This window comes from Falco cherrug, chromosome 2 (genome assembly GCF_023634085.1).
Source record: "Falco cherrug isolate bFalChe1 chromosome 2, bFalChe1.pri, whole genome shotgun sequence".
Lineage (NCBI taxonomy): Eukaryota > Metazoa > Chordata > Aves > Falconiformes > Falconidae > Falco > Falco cherrug.
In genome coordinates, this window is record NC_073698.1 from 92109036 (window position 1) to 92124084 (window position 15049).

The window sequence follows — 15049 nt, forward strand, 5'->3', positions numbered from 1 at the left end:
TCTTTAGTTTTAACTCTTTTCAGAAAAGTAGACAGGATCAGGGTAATTTGGGTGATGACAGTATAAACTAAGCTGTACTTCTGTACTTCAGCTTTGAAAGTTTGTGTCAAAATGACTGAGTCTGTGTGACACAAGAAAATGAACTGTAACCTAGTGAATGGCTGATGTATGTCTTTGCTTTTGTCCCTGGACTTTCCCCATGAACAGCTTTATGCTAGAATAATAGGCGGTGACTTTCCTCTTCACAGCAAAAGAAGAAATACCTGAAAACAGGAGTGCTAAACGATACTCTCAGGACTCTCCACCATATACTGCTCCTCTTTCCCCTAAGCTTCCCAGAAATGATGCTCATCCATCTGAAGGTAATTACATTATGTCGGGATTATATATGAGGATTATTTATGGCTTCAGTATTTCCAGTCAAAAAGGACCGAGTACAACATATGTGTCTGGTTTGTCTCTAGCCTTTGACAGGTCAGGGTGAAAGTATGTTAATTATTGATCACTGGCACAGATTTTGCACTTAGGAAGGATCTACTGCAAGTTCCAGCAGTCCTTCTCCTAAACCTGCTAGCCTTTTTTGTGAAGAGGCTCAGGCAAATAGGTGACAGATGAAGCCTCCTGCTTCATATATGGCTATTTAGCAGAAAACCAACTGCCCTGAAATGGATTAGGAGACAAATTGGAAGCAACTCTTAATAACTGTAGGCTGGGGGCATTAAGTAAGGGTGTAGCTTCATGATACAGTGCGGCTGAGTTTATGGCTAGCTGCCAGTGGAAGCTGTGCTGCTCCTGCTTTCCTTGCCTCCTTGTTCCTGCAGTGGGTCCCTGGCTGGGTGGTGAGCTGAACCAGTGAGCAAAAGCACAGAAAACATTTTAGTGAAGTGCAGAGTCATTTGCAGTTTACTTCTCTGGACTGATGCACCATGGACTTGGATGAGCGCAGGGAAGAGCTGAATAAAATGCAGCTGTGGCCTGGGTAGCACTGTAGCCTCCCTGTGGCAGCTGACTGTTAGATTGATTTAGGTCACTGATGAATAGCACCTTTTCCTGCACTGCAGCTCAGCTGCAGTAACTGAGCATGTGTCTAGTCTTAGGCTGCCACAGATGTGAAGTAAAGCATCTAGGTTTAAACCTCAGTGAGAGAGACTTAGGAAAACATGTTGGTTTTTTTACCCTGCATTTGCTACTTAACTGGTTAAGCCACAGTAACTTCTTGATGTTGACTTGTCGATGTTGACTTGTCCTGTCTGATACATACTTTCTCTTGCTGCAAAACATTTGCACAGCATTTTCAAAGGCTTTTTTGAAATACGATGAGGATTAGTTATTTTTTCCTTCATATTAATTTTTTTTTCTTCTTTTTGGAGATCCTGGGGTCATTTTGTGTCTATTAGCATCATCGGGGCAGAATTATCTCTTCTATGCAGATTAAAAAGTCATAGGACTACAGTTAAGGCCAAAAGGGTATAAAGTTAAAAAGCTCACAACAATAGCTTGTTTTAAATGCTACATCTTATTATGTTATATATGTGCAGCACATTCATGTCTTTGTAATAACAGCTGCAGGAAATACAGTTCTGCATTGATTATTGATTTCTATGTCTTTCCAAAAGAAGTACTGGCTTCATTCCCCTGATATATTGTACACCTAAGTCAGATATTTCTGGTAGGAAACTTAATAAGTGTGGAGCACTTGATTATACTCAAATTGAGTAGTTTCAGTTGGAGCAAAACAAATGTTTGAGTAGATCTGCATTATCTTGTAAGAAAACTTCCTCAAAGTAAACGTGTGCACATACTGCTTTTTAATCCTTGTTTGCCAATGTAACCCTTTTACAGATGAAGTCAGTGTAGTCTTTGAAATACATCTTAAGATCAATAGTTCATTATAAAGTAAAGTTACTTGGATTAAAAAAATAATAACAGTTTTTTCATAGTTTCAGAGCTTTGAATTTGTGCATTTCAGGAGGCAAAGTGTTCTGTAGAGTTATGTGTTTCACATTAGGGCAAGGTCCTCTGAAAATCTGGAGACAATTTTATAAGTCAGTCATGGGCTGGTTAGCAAGAAGGATCTGCCCCAAAAAAGTTCTGGTTCCATCAAGACACGGTTGTCTTGAAGTAGTTGTTTTGAAATACCATTTAAAGGCAAAATGGAATAATTGTGGGAAAGGGTCTTTTAAACAGCTCATTTTCCTTCTGATCTGCTCATGGATGTGTTTTGCAGGTTTTGCTGTCTTTCCTGCTCGCTAACAATTTTTTCCTAAAGTTATGAAAGATAAAGGAGGAGCGAATAGGGGCTAACTCATCTCCCTCCCCCTGAAAACAGTGTTCTTACTGCTGCAGCTGATTACATCATTCCTGTTTATGTATGAGGCAGAACAACTGGCTTCTAATTCCCAGAAGAGCTTCAAGAAAGCAAAACATCTGATTCCTGCTAAGGCCTTCAGTGTTTAAACAGTCTGTTGTCGTCCTTAGACTTGAAACATAAGGCCTTTTATTGGCCTTTTATTAATCTACCCAGAGATCAGGTACTCTGTTGTGGAACCTCCTGTCTCTTTCCATACCACTGTTACCCACAACTGCTCAAAATGTCAAGGCAGGAGTGTGTCATTCATTGCTGCATGGATTGCAAAGCTCCATTTGCTAGATGCCAATTTTGAATCAGCTGTTGACCACTTTTTCAACCAGATTGCAGCTGCTTTTTGTTTGTAGAGAGGTTAGATGAATAGAAAGGAAAGTGGATTGGGCACCATAGTTGCTTAATGGAAACACCTTCTCTAAAAGATGAAATATGCCAGCTTTTCCACCTTCTGTATGTGAATTCAGAATTTACAGTAAGATAAATTCAAATGCTGGTACCTGGGGGAAAAACAGCAGAGTTCATCTTTCCCAGCCCTATTTACTATTGTTTTCTTTAGGATATATATCCTCAGACAGAAATGTGGGATATAATTGGAATAAATAAAACTAAATTCCTTTGTAATATAGTCAATTAAAAAAAATATTTTTGTCCTCAGATACCTTGACAAGGATTATGTAAACATTTTTTAAAAAACAACAACCTGTATTTGGGACCTCTGTTTACTATAAAAACTACAAAATTTTTTTTGTAATACAATACATGGAGTTGTCCAGTATATGCTTAAATACTCTAGTTGAAATTTTCTGCTGGGGACTGTTGGCTCCATTATTTCATCCTACCTTTTAAGTCTTTCGAAAACTGAAGCTACAGGTTCAGTCAGTTAACCCTTAGGCTCCTTCGTATAGCTTTGCTGTAAGTATTTAAAGATACCACCTGTGCCTTTTGGTCTTGGACTGAGATTTCTGTTGGTGATTTTGTTCTCTACAGCTATAATTTTCCCTTGGCTGGCTACCCTTTAATTTTATAGTATGTATTGTTGACTACATCTCTTAAAGTCTCTCTAAATTATATAGAGTGCTGGCTTTTGTTTTTCATTTTGGTAAGTTGCTGCAGCTACTTCAAGCTGACAAATGTAAAGAAGTTAATTTTCTTGTTTTCTTTGAAAACCTCAGTAGCTGCTTCTTTGCTTTTGTGATTAAAATGTAACAGACTAAGTGTGGCCATGGTTGTTTTCAGGGTTGCGTATATGAAAGAGAAGGACTTGTGTCCATAAAAGCTTCTTTATTTCATGACTGTCAAGTTTAGTAAAAGATGTTACCTTGTGTTGCAGAACTTGCCTTACCAAATTCACTAGAGTAGCAAGCTGGCGCTCTGAGTGCTTTTGTTCCCTTTGAGAATTACGCTGTCTGAAGACCAAAATATGCTTAACAGTTCTTCACCACATTCCACTTGAGAAGCTAACTGGGTTTTTTAGGAAAATGCTCTTCCTTTAGTTTTAATTGGGTATTCACCCAAGAAATTCTTGAAAGTTGTCATATAAGGAGGGTAGTAAAAGCTTATTTCAGGAACTTGTTTTACAGAACTTACCAGTTCTTATTCCAAAGAATATGCTGCTTTACTAGCATATGTTTTATAACTTCACTAGAGTAATTTTCAAGATGGTAGTGTGGGTTTTACACTTCTGTGAACCTGTTATCTGTATTTTCCAGCTCTTAAGTCTCATGCCAAAGCAGCATTTGTTTCATACAGATTTGTACATCATGCTTCCAACTTCTTTCTTGGGCTAGATATTGGTCTGGTGCAAACAGAGCAGAATACATGTGATTGCTAGGGAATGGAGCAGTGTTCTCATTGATTTGGGCTTGGTTTGTTTGTTTTTTTAATCTCACATAGCATGTTTCTGCCAATCAAACCTGAATTTGGTTGACCAACAGTGGAATTTTCAGTAATCAAGCAAACCTGACTCCTGTCTCATGGCACCGGGAAAAGGGACCTGCTGAACTCTGCTCATCTGGCTTAGAAACAGTATTGACAGGCTCTAAAAATTCTTCAGTCTTCTAAGTGGGCATTGTTTGTGTTTTGCAGAAAGAACTAAAAAGGGGAATGTTACACTCCCTTCCTGAGACCCGTTTTTATTTTTCTAGCTTGCTCAGTGGGTTCAATAATTTACGTGTATCTTCAGCTTTCCAGAGTCTGTGCTCGTAGACCCTGCCCTGTGCAAAGAACTAACTGTATGTAGATACAGCATTGTGGTCAAAACATGTTACATTACTGTGCCATACCTGGCACTCACAGCCTTCTGTGGCTTTGCCTGCAACCTGTTCAATTTTTAATGATGACCTCTGTGTCTGAATGTATTGGGATCTATCGATGATAATTGCCCACTTCTTTTGTTCGTGAAGTTACTGACTCCCTCTGCTGTTTAGAGCAAATTAAACAATTGTTAACAATTTTTTGAGGTTTTGTTTGTATTAATATTTTCTTGCAAGACAAATGTAAAGCATTCCTACTGGTTAGCTTTTTGAGAATATATTTTTTAAAAGGTAATGAAAATGCTTGACTAAGGTTGTTTGATGTATCAATATTAACATCGGACAGTTTTACCCCTAAAAAAATTTCCTCTGTCATTTCCCGGTTCGTAGTAGTTAACAAATACAGCTGAAATGATTTATGGAAGATTCCCAAACTTGACATATTAAATCTTCTGCTTCTTCTAAAACATAAAAAAAAAAAAAAGTTTTAAAAATACAGTAAGAGTGCAACGATTACTTGAGGAAAAGGGGCAAACATTCAGCAGCAGTGATTGCCTCACAGGAGATTTGTTAATAGGCTTACAGGCTGTCAGTATCTTCAGGGGAGAACACAGCAAGGAGTTAAATAACAAAGGTATAATGTCCATCACTCTGAACATATTGATACTTGCTTTTTCTGTAGCAGAAACATTACCTATAGAGGAAAACAGCACTTCCAAAGAACACCGATTTCCTGAGGACTCTATGGATTCTGCACTTAATTCTGTAAATCCTTCAAGCCCGACCCGTCGAAATTCTACTGAATATCGTACTTCAGGAAGTGCAGCGTATTACAGAAATTCCCTTCAGCCAGTGACTGCTACCTCAAATTCAGCCCCAGTCCTGCGCAGGCTGTCCTTGAGCTCCGCTGGGAGCAGTGGTTACTATGAAGTTAGTAGGAATCGAATACAGGGGCGGATTGAAGGTATGCTATATAATTAAACTTGCCAAAAATATGTGACTTTTTTATTAACATACAAAGTCTGTGAGTTATGCATAAAGAAGCTCTTTGCCATAGAAAAACTTGCATACGGAGTGAAATGTTGTGCTGTTGCCAAGCACGTCAAGCTTGCTAACATAACTGCAAATGCAGAACTTAAGCTTGTTAGAACTAATACTGTGGTGCAAGCTAGGGAGGTCGTGCCTGCTGCACCTTCCTCTCACTGCTGTTGTGGACCCTGCAGCAAGCCAGACCAGAGGGGGCTAACTATATGCAGCTCACCTCCTGAGCATCTTATTAACTATTACCGTGGTGCTGAAATATGGGGATAAAGTTTCCTCCTGTCCCTCCCTCTGTCTGCACAGCCTAACTTTTGCCTTTGCCACATTCCCACTTAATGGCATCTTGGGATACAGGAGCCAAGTACAAGTTGAACTAATCCCTCTAGGTATGTCATAGTGCTAGTGTTTATGCTGCTGTAAATATTTGCAGTTATATAAGGCATTTAGAGTCAACTGGAACAGTTCAATATTATTTGGAGGAAAATAAACCATCTTTCATTTTAATATATTGCAAAGAATGCATAATAAAAGCTGCATGTTAATATTAAGAATGTCTTTCATAAAATGGAATGTGTTATCCTTGTATAGACTAGTGATACTTCTTCCTTTCACAATATTTTTGTACTAAAAGCTGCAAGTTCCACAACTGGACCGGATTTGAATTCACTAAAAAGGGAACCTTCAAGAATACTGAATAAGGATCCTTCCACCTGGTCAATAGAGGAAGTAATGCGTTTTGTGAAAGAAGCTGATCCACAGGCACTAGCTCCACATGCAGAACTCTTTAGGAGACATGTACGATGCATATCCATTCTGTTCTAGTAGATTGTGTGTCACGTTAATCTCTTAAAATACAGCTTTCGTGTCTATCACTATTTGCAATTGAAGGTAGAATAGACTCTACTCATACATTAGAGGGAGGCTGAAAATTATTTTTCCACTCCTGCAGTATGTTTTCTGAAACTCTTCCTGCAGTATATTTTCTCAGTGTTCCACTCTTGTTAGACTCAAGTAAATACCCACTGTTCCAGCTTATATGGAATAACGCCAATACTGGAAGTATACAAGTTCTAATGGCTAACATCCATGGTACCCTGTCGTCCCCGGTACCTCTAGAGAAGAAGATGGCATTCTCATGTACGGTCTGGGGCATTTGGCCTACATAGATGACACCTCTCTAAGACAATCTGTTTTGGAGACTGATTATCCTGAAGTAGAGATGCTGTTATACCTTGTAAGCTTTCCTCTTTGTCTTTAATACTAAAATTCAGAGAATCAGTTGAAATGTTGATCTGTTTTGAAAGACAGTGTGTAGGGTTTCATAAGCTCTAACTAGTTGTTGTATTTCGAGAGATAAACTGTGTCAATTTCTCTGTGCTGTTTTTGGTCTCCCCTCTTCCTTCTCACTGTGCTTTTCTATGGCAGGTTGCTCAGCAAAGAGCTGCTTTCTTATTTCATTGTATATATGGCACTCCAAAAAGAGGTCTGCTTTCTCTTTAGTAGTATTTCACCCTCGTTTTGTGCCAGCTCCTACGAACAGTTAAATATCAGGGTAAGCTGGATTGGAATGAAAACTCAAAATAACTTCCTGTCTTATGTTTTATTTTTAGTTGTACAACAAGACTAAATGTGACTTGTTTTGTCAGGTTTGTGTTTAAACAAAAAACAAAACAAACAAAAAACCAAACAAACCCCCCAAAACAGGTTGGATTTCCTTAAGGTGTTTTAGGGAACTGATTGCCTGTTTACAGTATGTAATGCTACTAAGACCTTAGGACTGTCAAATTTCAGCAGCTTTTCAGGCAGGCACTTGAAATCTAAGTTGTCCTTGGTCTTGATACTAACAATCTGTCTGGTTTAACCTGGACTTAGATCTGTCTTATTTCACAGATTTAGTTGGTCTGTAACCCCTTCCTCTGTGTGCCTGTTTGCACGCACATGCCAGAATCCTCCCACAGCTGTGTTCAAGGTTCAGTGCAAGGCCTCAGTGCTTGGATCATTTAATCTCTAACTGCACAGACCTTCCTTTGCAGCTTCTTTTTTTTTTCCCTTGACCCATTCACTTTTTTTTCCCAGCCAGTATCTAATTTTGAGGGCAGTTTGGTTGTTTCTTTTACTTACTATAGTTCTCTTTAACATCTCAAATGCCTTAATCATACATTAAAAAATGCTAAAATAAACTAAATTTCAGTGGCCATTTGTAAATATCAAATTATACTGAGTTACTGTTTATATATATATTAGATAAGTTTTTACTACAGTATAAACAAATAGAATGTACTGTCCAGTTTTACCATGCAGCTTGTTAAAGTAGTTGTATGTTGTTGTGTTTATTCTCTTCCTTCTGCAGGAAATTGATGGGAAGGCACTACTCTTACTGAGGAGTGATATGATAATGAAATATATGGGACTGAAGCTGGGGCCTGCCCTAAAGTTGTGCTACCACATTGAAAGACTTAAACAAGGAAAGTACTAGCCAGCGGGGATACTGCAAATATGTGTGTTTGTATCGCACTAAGCTCTCAGGTTCACAGCCATTGCCTTTATTTGAAACTTATTTTGCTGATATAAATAATCTTTATTTTTTGAAAGTGTTCTCAAAATGGAAAAAAGACATTCAGGATAAAGAGGGGGGGTCCGGGGAATCTGTATGACATCTTAGAAGTGTTCAAGGCTGGGTTGGATGGGGCTTTGAGCAACCTGGTCTAGTGGAAGGTGTCCCTGCCCGTGGCAGGGGCTTGGAACTAGGTGATCTTTAATGTCCCTTCCAACCCAAACTATTCTATGATTTTAGTGTTTTGCGAACTATTTCAGGAAGTTTTCAGGGAAGGACAGTTGATCGTACTGGGGGCGGGCAGGTGAGGTAACAGTGCTCTCTGAATTCTGGAAAGTGCATTCTCCGTTACAGACTTCAGCCAATGTGTTCATATTCAGAACCAAAACAGCTGAATCCCAAATGAAAGTAATAAAACAAACCAGCATCAGGTGTTAATACTTTTTATAGGGGTGATTGTAAACTTTTATATTGCAAGAAAAATTTAAAATAGAAGATCTCATCTCTGTAGTGAAAATACTGTGTCTGGTCCTCCAGCAGAGTAGTACTCTAGTATATTATTCTAGATGATTCTTCCTAGATTTCCATAAAGGGAATAGCCATATGAATTGGTCATGGGGGATGGAGGTGAGGGGAGGGAAGGGTTATGGAGGAGAGGGTTTAATACAAATATAAGCTTTTATAAAGTGTGATTATCAGTCCTTTGGTAAGTTATGAGGACAAATGTACGGTATATTGTCAATTTATGCAGACAATAAATATTTCTGTTTCATGGAAGGGCATATTGGCTGTATAAACAGCCATTTCTGGGACAGACTAATTTAACTGGAACAATGCATCCACATTTTAAACATTCCATCTTTTTGCTGAGTTTGGCATGGATATGTGTGTTCATGCTTTTTTATATATACATGTGTATGTGTCGGGAAATACATACTATATATATATATAAAAATATATATACACACTGTACATATGTATTCAGTTTTTTAACGTGTACTTTGCACTGTGCCAGAAAGAACTGTACAATTTCATGTTGGTTTTTTACCAGTAAATTTAGTTGTGTACTACTTTCATTAGCACCTGTTTAATTTGTTGTCCAGTCAGAAGGTGACAAACAATCAAAAGGTGGCTTTATTCATACAGGTAAGATCCCTGTACTATGCAATACTCTTGGTTATTCATCCCTTAACTCTGAGCCATATATTCTGGTATATTTCTGGAAAGACACATTTGGTTCTGATGCTTTGGGCTTGTATTTCCTAGAAGAAAGTGCTACTATGTAACCGATATGCCCTTTTGGGGTAAAATCAGTGCTGTTTCTATAAGCTGCATGAACGAGTGGTGATAATAAAGCAGTTTGTTGTCACTGCCAATTGTAATATACATCAGGGACAAGAAAATACACTTTCTGTGTAGGAAACTGAATGTACTATATGTAATAGTGCAAGTGATAAAAACTGTTTCCTAGGGAAGGTGTAGTCCTAAAATGGTAGGTTTTATTGTATTTCTTACTGCCTTTTTATGTGAAAGCATATAGTATAAATATATTTCTTACAAATTCCTTTTCTGAAAATGCCTTGCTTTACCAATAGTCTGATACTCCTCAGGTTTCAGCAGAGATACTGCTGCAAAATAATAAATTTTGTGGCTCATAAGCGTCCGAGTATTTTGTTAGTTTAAGTGACTGCAGTGCAATTTTAATTTAGCAAGTCATTTGGACTTTGAGAATTGGTTTTATTGTTACATCATTAGACATTTGACACTAAAGGTTATCTATATCTGTTTGTTTTGCATATCTTTTGTGGTGCATGTGTGCTTAGATGAATAATACAAGGGTGTTCTTTATAGTAAGAAAAGGTCAGAGCATTGACTGAAGAAACAGAATATTTTCTCTTTGTGTTGGGAAAATACTGACTTGATTGTTGGTGTAACCATATGAAAGTTAGTTACATATTGAGGAAAACAGCATGCCCCACATGTTCAGTGTATTATTTATACCTTATTTCTTCCACACTTTATTATGCTGAATTTCAGAGTTCTTTAGCGCAAAGAGATCTCATACAATTTAAGTGGAAATAATTGACTGAAAACAGTTTTCATTTTTTATGTTGCCACTAGCATAGGAAAAACAAAGATGTTTTAAGTTTTGTGTTTTGCCTTTATGGAATGACATTTTTTTACATGGCACTATTATGGGTATAAATATTTGTTCGAGGCTTTCTGTGCACCCGTGTGCACAAGGATTACTGTGCTGTTGCAGTACCAGAATTTCACCTTGTGCTATAGAGTGAGATTCAGGCATTCAAAATTTGTAGCAGAATATAATTTTTATTCTTTATTTTCAATGGGATGTTCTTATCTATCAACAAAAATAAAATGGTTTGTTCATTGTTGTAACTGTCTTTTTTGTTTGACATTGTGCATATGTGTGAGCGCTGTTTGGGTAGGCAAGGGTAGCTATCTTATCTGGCATTTGGCAGCTCTTGACAGTTCATGTAAACATCTGATGTAAGGAAGTTTTAATCAAAAGGGTAAAATCATTCTAACGCTGTTTATCTGAAGCAATGTTTGAACTTGGGTTGGTCTGTGCTTTCAAAATAACAGTATAGGAATATATTCAACTATTTAGTTTCACATATAGCATTTTGCCGCTTATATATCTTACAGGATTCTTATATAACCACTCAGGGGAAGAGACTGCTAAAAACTGATTTTCCTGTGTTCAGAGGAAGACCTGCAGTATTTTAAATCAAAGCAGTTGATGGCAATAGGTTTCAACTTCATACACTTCATGCTTTTTTATTTCTGTGATACAGAAATCTGTTCCAGTGGCTGTTCACTTGAGAAGCAACTTAAATTGGGTTAATGGTAACTTCAAATCCCTCAGAGACAAAGTATGGAACTTGGAAGTTGGTAATGACAATAGTCCAGAGGCATTTTGCATCCGATATCTCTCAGAAGATACTGAATTATCTTTTTGGTGCATATTTAATGAAGATGACAACGTGATGTATTCTCTTTGTTTCTCTGAGTTGCTTTTTTATCAACAGGAATTCATCTGCTTATCTGGTTCTGTATCTTTCAGTCATCTTGCAAGACAGTGCCGTAACTCCTCAGTACGTCATAAGATTTCTTCTGTTTGAAATTAAAATACTGATGTCTGGGAGGACTAGCAGCTCTCACGATTCTTGTCACAGAAGACCTATGCAATATTGAAATTGAAGAGTGCTGTATGGCAAGGTGAATGCATGTTGCAGTTGCCATCACTACACTTCTAGCAAGTTTGTTGTGGCTGTATACATGTTGTAGGACTTTCTCGGGAATGACAGTGAAAGACAGCAACATCATGTTATAAATGTTGGCTCAAAGGATCAAGGATCCTCTTCCCCTTTTTTTATTGCTTTTAATAAAGGCACACCATTTCTTACTTCAGGTGGTAGACACAGGGACAAAGATGTTCAGCTGAATGCCCATGGTATTCTTCCTTTCCAGTCACTCAGGGATGTAATTTGCTGAAAAGCAATGTTAACCTTCTCTGTAACTCTGTCAAGTTTATGTGAGTCTGTGGATGTGATCATTTATGCCCTGAATGTGATACAAAAATTCTGCATTTGATTGTCTCGAGTATTCCTGTAGGGGAGGAATGAAGCCCTGGGTAAGGGTGACCAAAATCTTGATGTTTGAACCCGGTCAGATGAAACACGTGGTTCTTTATGCTTATCTTCCCTTTAATTGGAGGTGAAAGTCAGAGAACTGAAACATGGGTACACTGTTGAATGAATAGTTTCTCTTCCTCCTTAACTCGAAGGGCTCCAGTCACCTTTTCCTGTTCATGCGTTATTCTGGTGGGCCAACTCAGGATCATGTTTTCCTTTTAATTATGAGTAACTAATAAAAGTCTATTCATATGTTTGTATATTTGACTCTATAATGTAAATGGTTTTTAATTTAAATGGCCTGACATCCAGAATCAAGCAGTCAGAGCAGCCTGTGTCCAGCCACCTTGAAGCAGAAGCTGGTAGTCCCAGTTTTAAGAAAATTTAGGTTATACTATTTATCTATTTTGTTTCCATTTTGAGCTGACTGTTGGGGTTTTTTTCTCTTCTGCATTATCAAAGTTTATCTTAAGTCTGCTTGGTGTTTTTGTCTAGGACACTTACAAAACTTTTATTCATGGTTCTCTATACCAGTTACTCTGAAACGATATAATTTTTTAAAGCTTTTTCTGTAATAGACTTAAAATAGTAACTGGAAGTGAGGAGTGTATAGAAAACAATGCTACATGGAAAACCAAAAATACTGCTCAGCATGGATGCGAGAGTTTTCAAATTAAATATAGCAGGTTTTGTATCTGCAGCTTTTTGTGTTTCTAGGTTTGTCTTGAATTTGCCCTGTTCTAAGTAAGAGTTGAGGAGTGCATCGCAGAATCAAGGACTAGCTGAGGTTTAAAGATACCTCTGGAAGTGATCTGCTCTAACCCCCTGCTCAAGCAGGTCCACCTAGAGCTGGGTGTTCTGGACCAGATGGCTTTTGAGTGTCTTTAAGGATGGAGACTCTGCAGCCTCCCTGGACAACCTGTGCCAGGGCTCAGTCACCCTCGCAGTGAAGAAGTGTTTCCTGATGTTCAGCGAGAACCTCCTGTGTTTCAGTTTGTGCCCGTTGCCTCTGGTCCGGTCACTTCATAGAGCCTGGCTCTGTTCTTTTTTGCCCCTTGCCCTCAGGTATTTCTGTACATTAGTGAGATGCTCGCAAGGCTTCTCTTGTCCAGGCTGAACAGTCCCAGCTCTCTCAACCTTTCCTCGCAGGAGAGATGCGCCAGTCCCTTCATTATCTTTGTGGCTCTTTGTTGGACTTTCTTCAGTATGGCTGTGCCTGTCATACTGGGGAGCCCGGCGCTGGACCCAGCGCTCCCAAGTGTGGCCTCACCAGTGCTGAGCAGAGCGCAAGGATCACCTCCACCAGCCTGCTGGCAACGCTCCTGCTCATGCAGTCCAGGGTACCGTGAGGCTTTTTCGTGGCAAGGCCACATTGCTGGCTCATTTTCAACTTGGTGTCCTCTAGGACGTGCCAGGGCCTTTCCTGCCAAGCTGCTTTCCAACTGGGTGCTGCCAGCACATACTGGTGCCTGGGTTTGTTCCTCCCCAGGTGCAGGGCTTTGCATTTCCCCTTGTTGAACTTCCTAAGGTTCCTGTCTGCCCATTCTCCTGGGTGTCAAGGTCATTCTGGGTGGCAGCATGACCCTCTGATGTATCAGCCCCTCCTGCCGGTCTGGTGTCATCTGCAGACTTGCTGAGGATGCTCTGCCCACTACTACATCATTAATGAAGATGCTGAACAGGACTGAACCCAGTACTGCCCCCCGGGGTGCTGTGCTAGTGACTGGCCTCCAGCTAGGCTTTGTGCCATTGGTCATCATCCTCTGGGCCTGGCCATTCAGCCGGTTTTCTACGCAAGCGTCTGCTTCTCCAGCCCATCCATCAGCAGCTTGTCTGTGAGTATCTTATGGGAGACGCTGTCAAAGGCCTTCCTGAAGTCCACGTAGACAATATCCACTGCTCTCCTCTCATCTGCTAGGCTGGTCATTTAATCATGGAAGTTTATCAGGCTGGGCAAGCATGACTTCCTCTTGGTGAAGCTATGCTGACTATTACTGATGATCATCATGAGGTATGGCTGACCAGCTAGTAGTTCCCTGAGTCCTCCTCCTTGCCCTTCAAGATAGGATGGACATCTGCTTTCCTCTGCTCTCCAGGCACTTCTGCTATTCACCATGATCAAACAAAACCTATGGAGCGGCCTTGCAATGTCATCTGCCAGTTCCTTCAGCACTCATGGGTGCATCCCATCAGGCCCCTTAGACTTGTGTATGTCAAGTTTGCCGAAGTATTCCCTGACCTGATCCTTTTCCACCAAGTGTCCATCATTCTTGCTCCAGCCTTTCCGTCTGGTCTCTGGGATTCCTGGAGCCTAGTCTTTCTAGTAAAGACTGAGGCAGAGCAGTCAAAAAGCGCCTCAGCCTTTTCCAGCTCCTGTAATAACAAGGTCCTCCATCTCATGCAGCAGTGGGCCCACATTTTCCCGTCTTCCATTTGTCACCTATAGAGCGTAGTCTGATTTAATGCAGTGTCACGTAACAAAACACATTTTTAAAAGAGGATAGAAGTATTTTTCCTGTGATTGGCTAGCTAGTTATGTAATAGAGTAAATGAACATTTAATTCCAACATTAGATGTGTGAACCTGTTCTAAATGTTATGAGCATCTTCATCTTTCTGCTGCTCTTTCTGCTGAGTTGAAGCTGTGTAGAGTTAGGCTGGTTTAGTTTAAAGGGGAGGGGTGGTGGTGAGAAAAAAGAGATTCCCTTGAGATCAATTTCAAAGGTCATATATTCCTCCTCTCTTTTTTATTACATGTAAAACTATTGGAGTGAGCAAAAAGTGCTCGTTTGGAACTGCCTAAGAGTGATGCAGGGAGGCAGAAGCTGATTTCATGTCCATTTCAGTAGTGAAATGATAGCTGCTTTTTTCTCAAGCTTTGTTGATAATCTTTTGCTCTGTAAAGCTTGCTAGCTAGTCCATAATCCTGGGATTGTGTTCCCCAACTGTCAGTGTTCCTGTTGTTTCAAAGGTCACACAGAGCTATTTTGAGACTATCTTCTTAAGATCTGAACAGTCTGTTGTAAACGCACTGTATGTTGAGTCTGCAAACTATGAGGCATTTTATAAAATCTTGTCATTTTCTTTTTACAGTGAGTACTTCAGAGGGGGTTTGTTTTTATTTTAAATACCAAAATATTTTGCTACTTTCTTCTCTGATGGTTTGTCCTAAATAAAAT

At 39.4% G+C, this 15049-nt stretch overlaps 1 protein-coding gene across 11 annotated transcripts in view; it reads left to right on the plus strand.

Moving 5' to 3' along the window:
- Positions 1-10617, plus strand: part of SCML2 (Scm polycomb group protein like 2) — a 71763-nt gene extending 61146 nt beyond the window's left edge. For 10 of the 11 annotated variants that reach the window (XM_055702407.1, XM_055702404.1, XM_055702405.1 and 7 more), the window contains 4 exons: positions 249-362; positions 5300-5581; positions 6290-6453; positions 8009-10617. In XM_055702407.1, the coding sequence (XP_055558382.1) occupies positions 249-362; positions 5300-5581; positions 6290-6453; positions 8009-8134 (686 nt within the window). In that variant the 3' untranslated portion in view covers positions 8135-10617. The remainder of the gene's footprint in view (positions 1-248; positions 363-5299; positions 5582-6289; positions 6454-8008) is intronic. The other variant, XM_055702403.1, reaches the window with a different exon arrangement.
- Positions 10618-15049: the final 4432 nt, after the last annotated feature.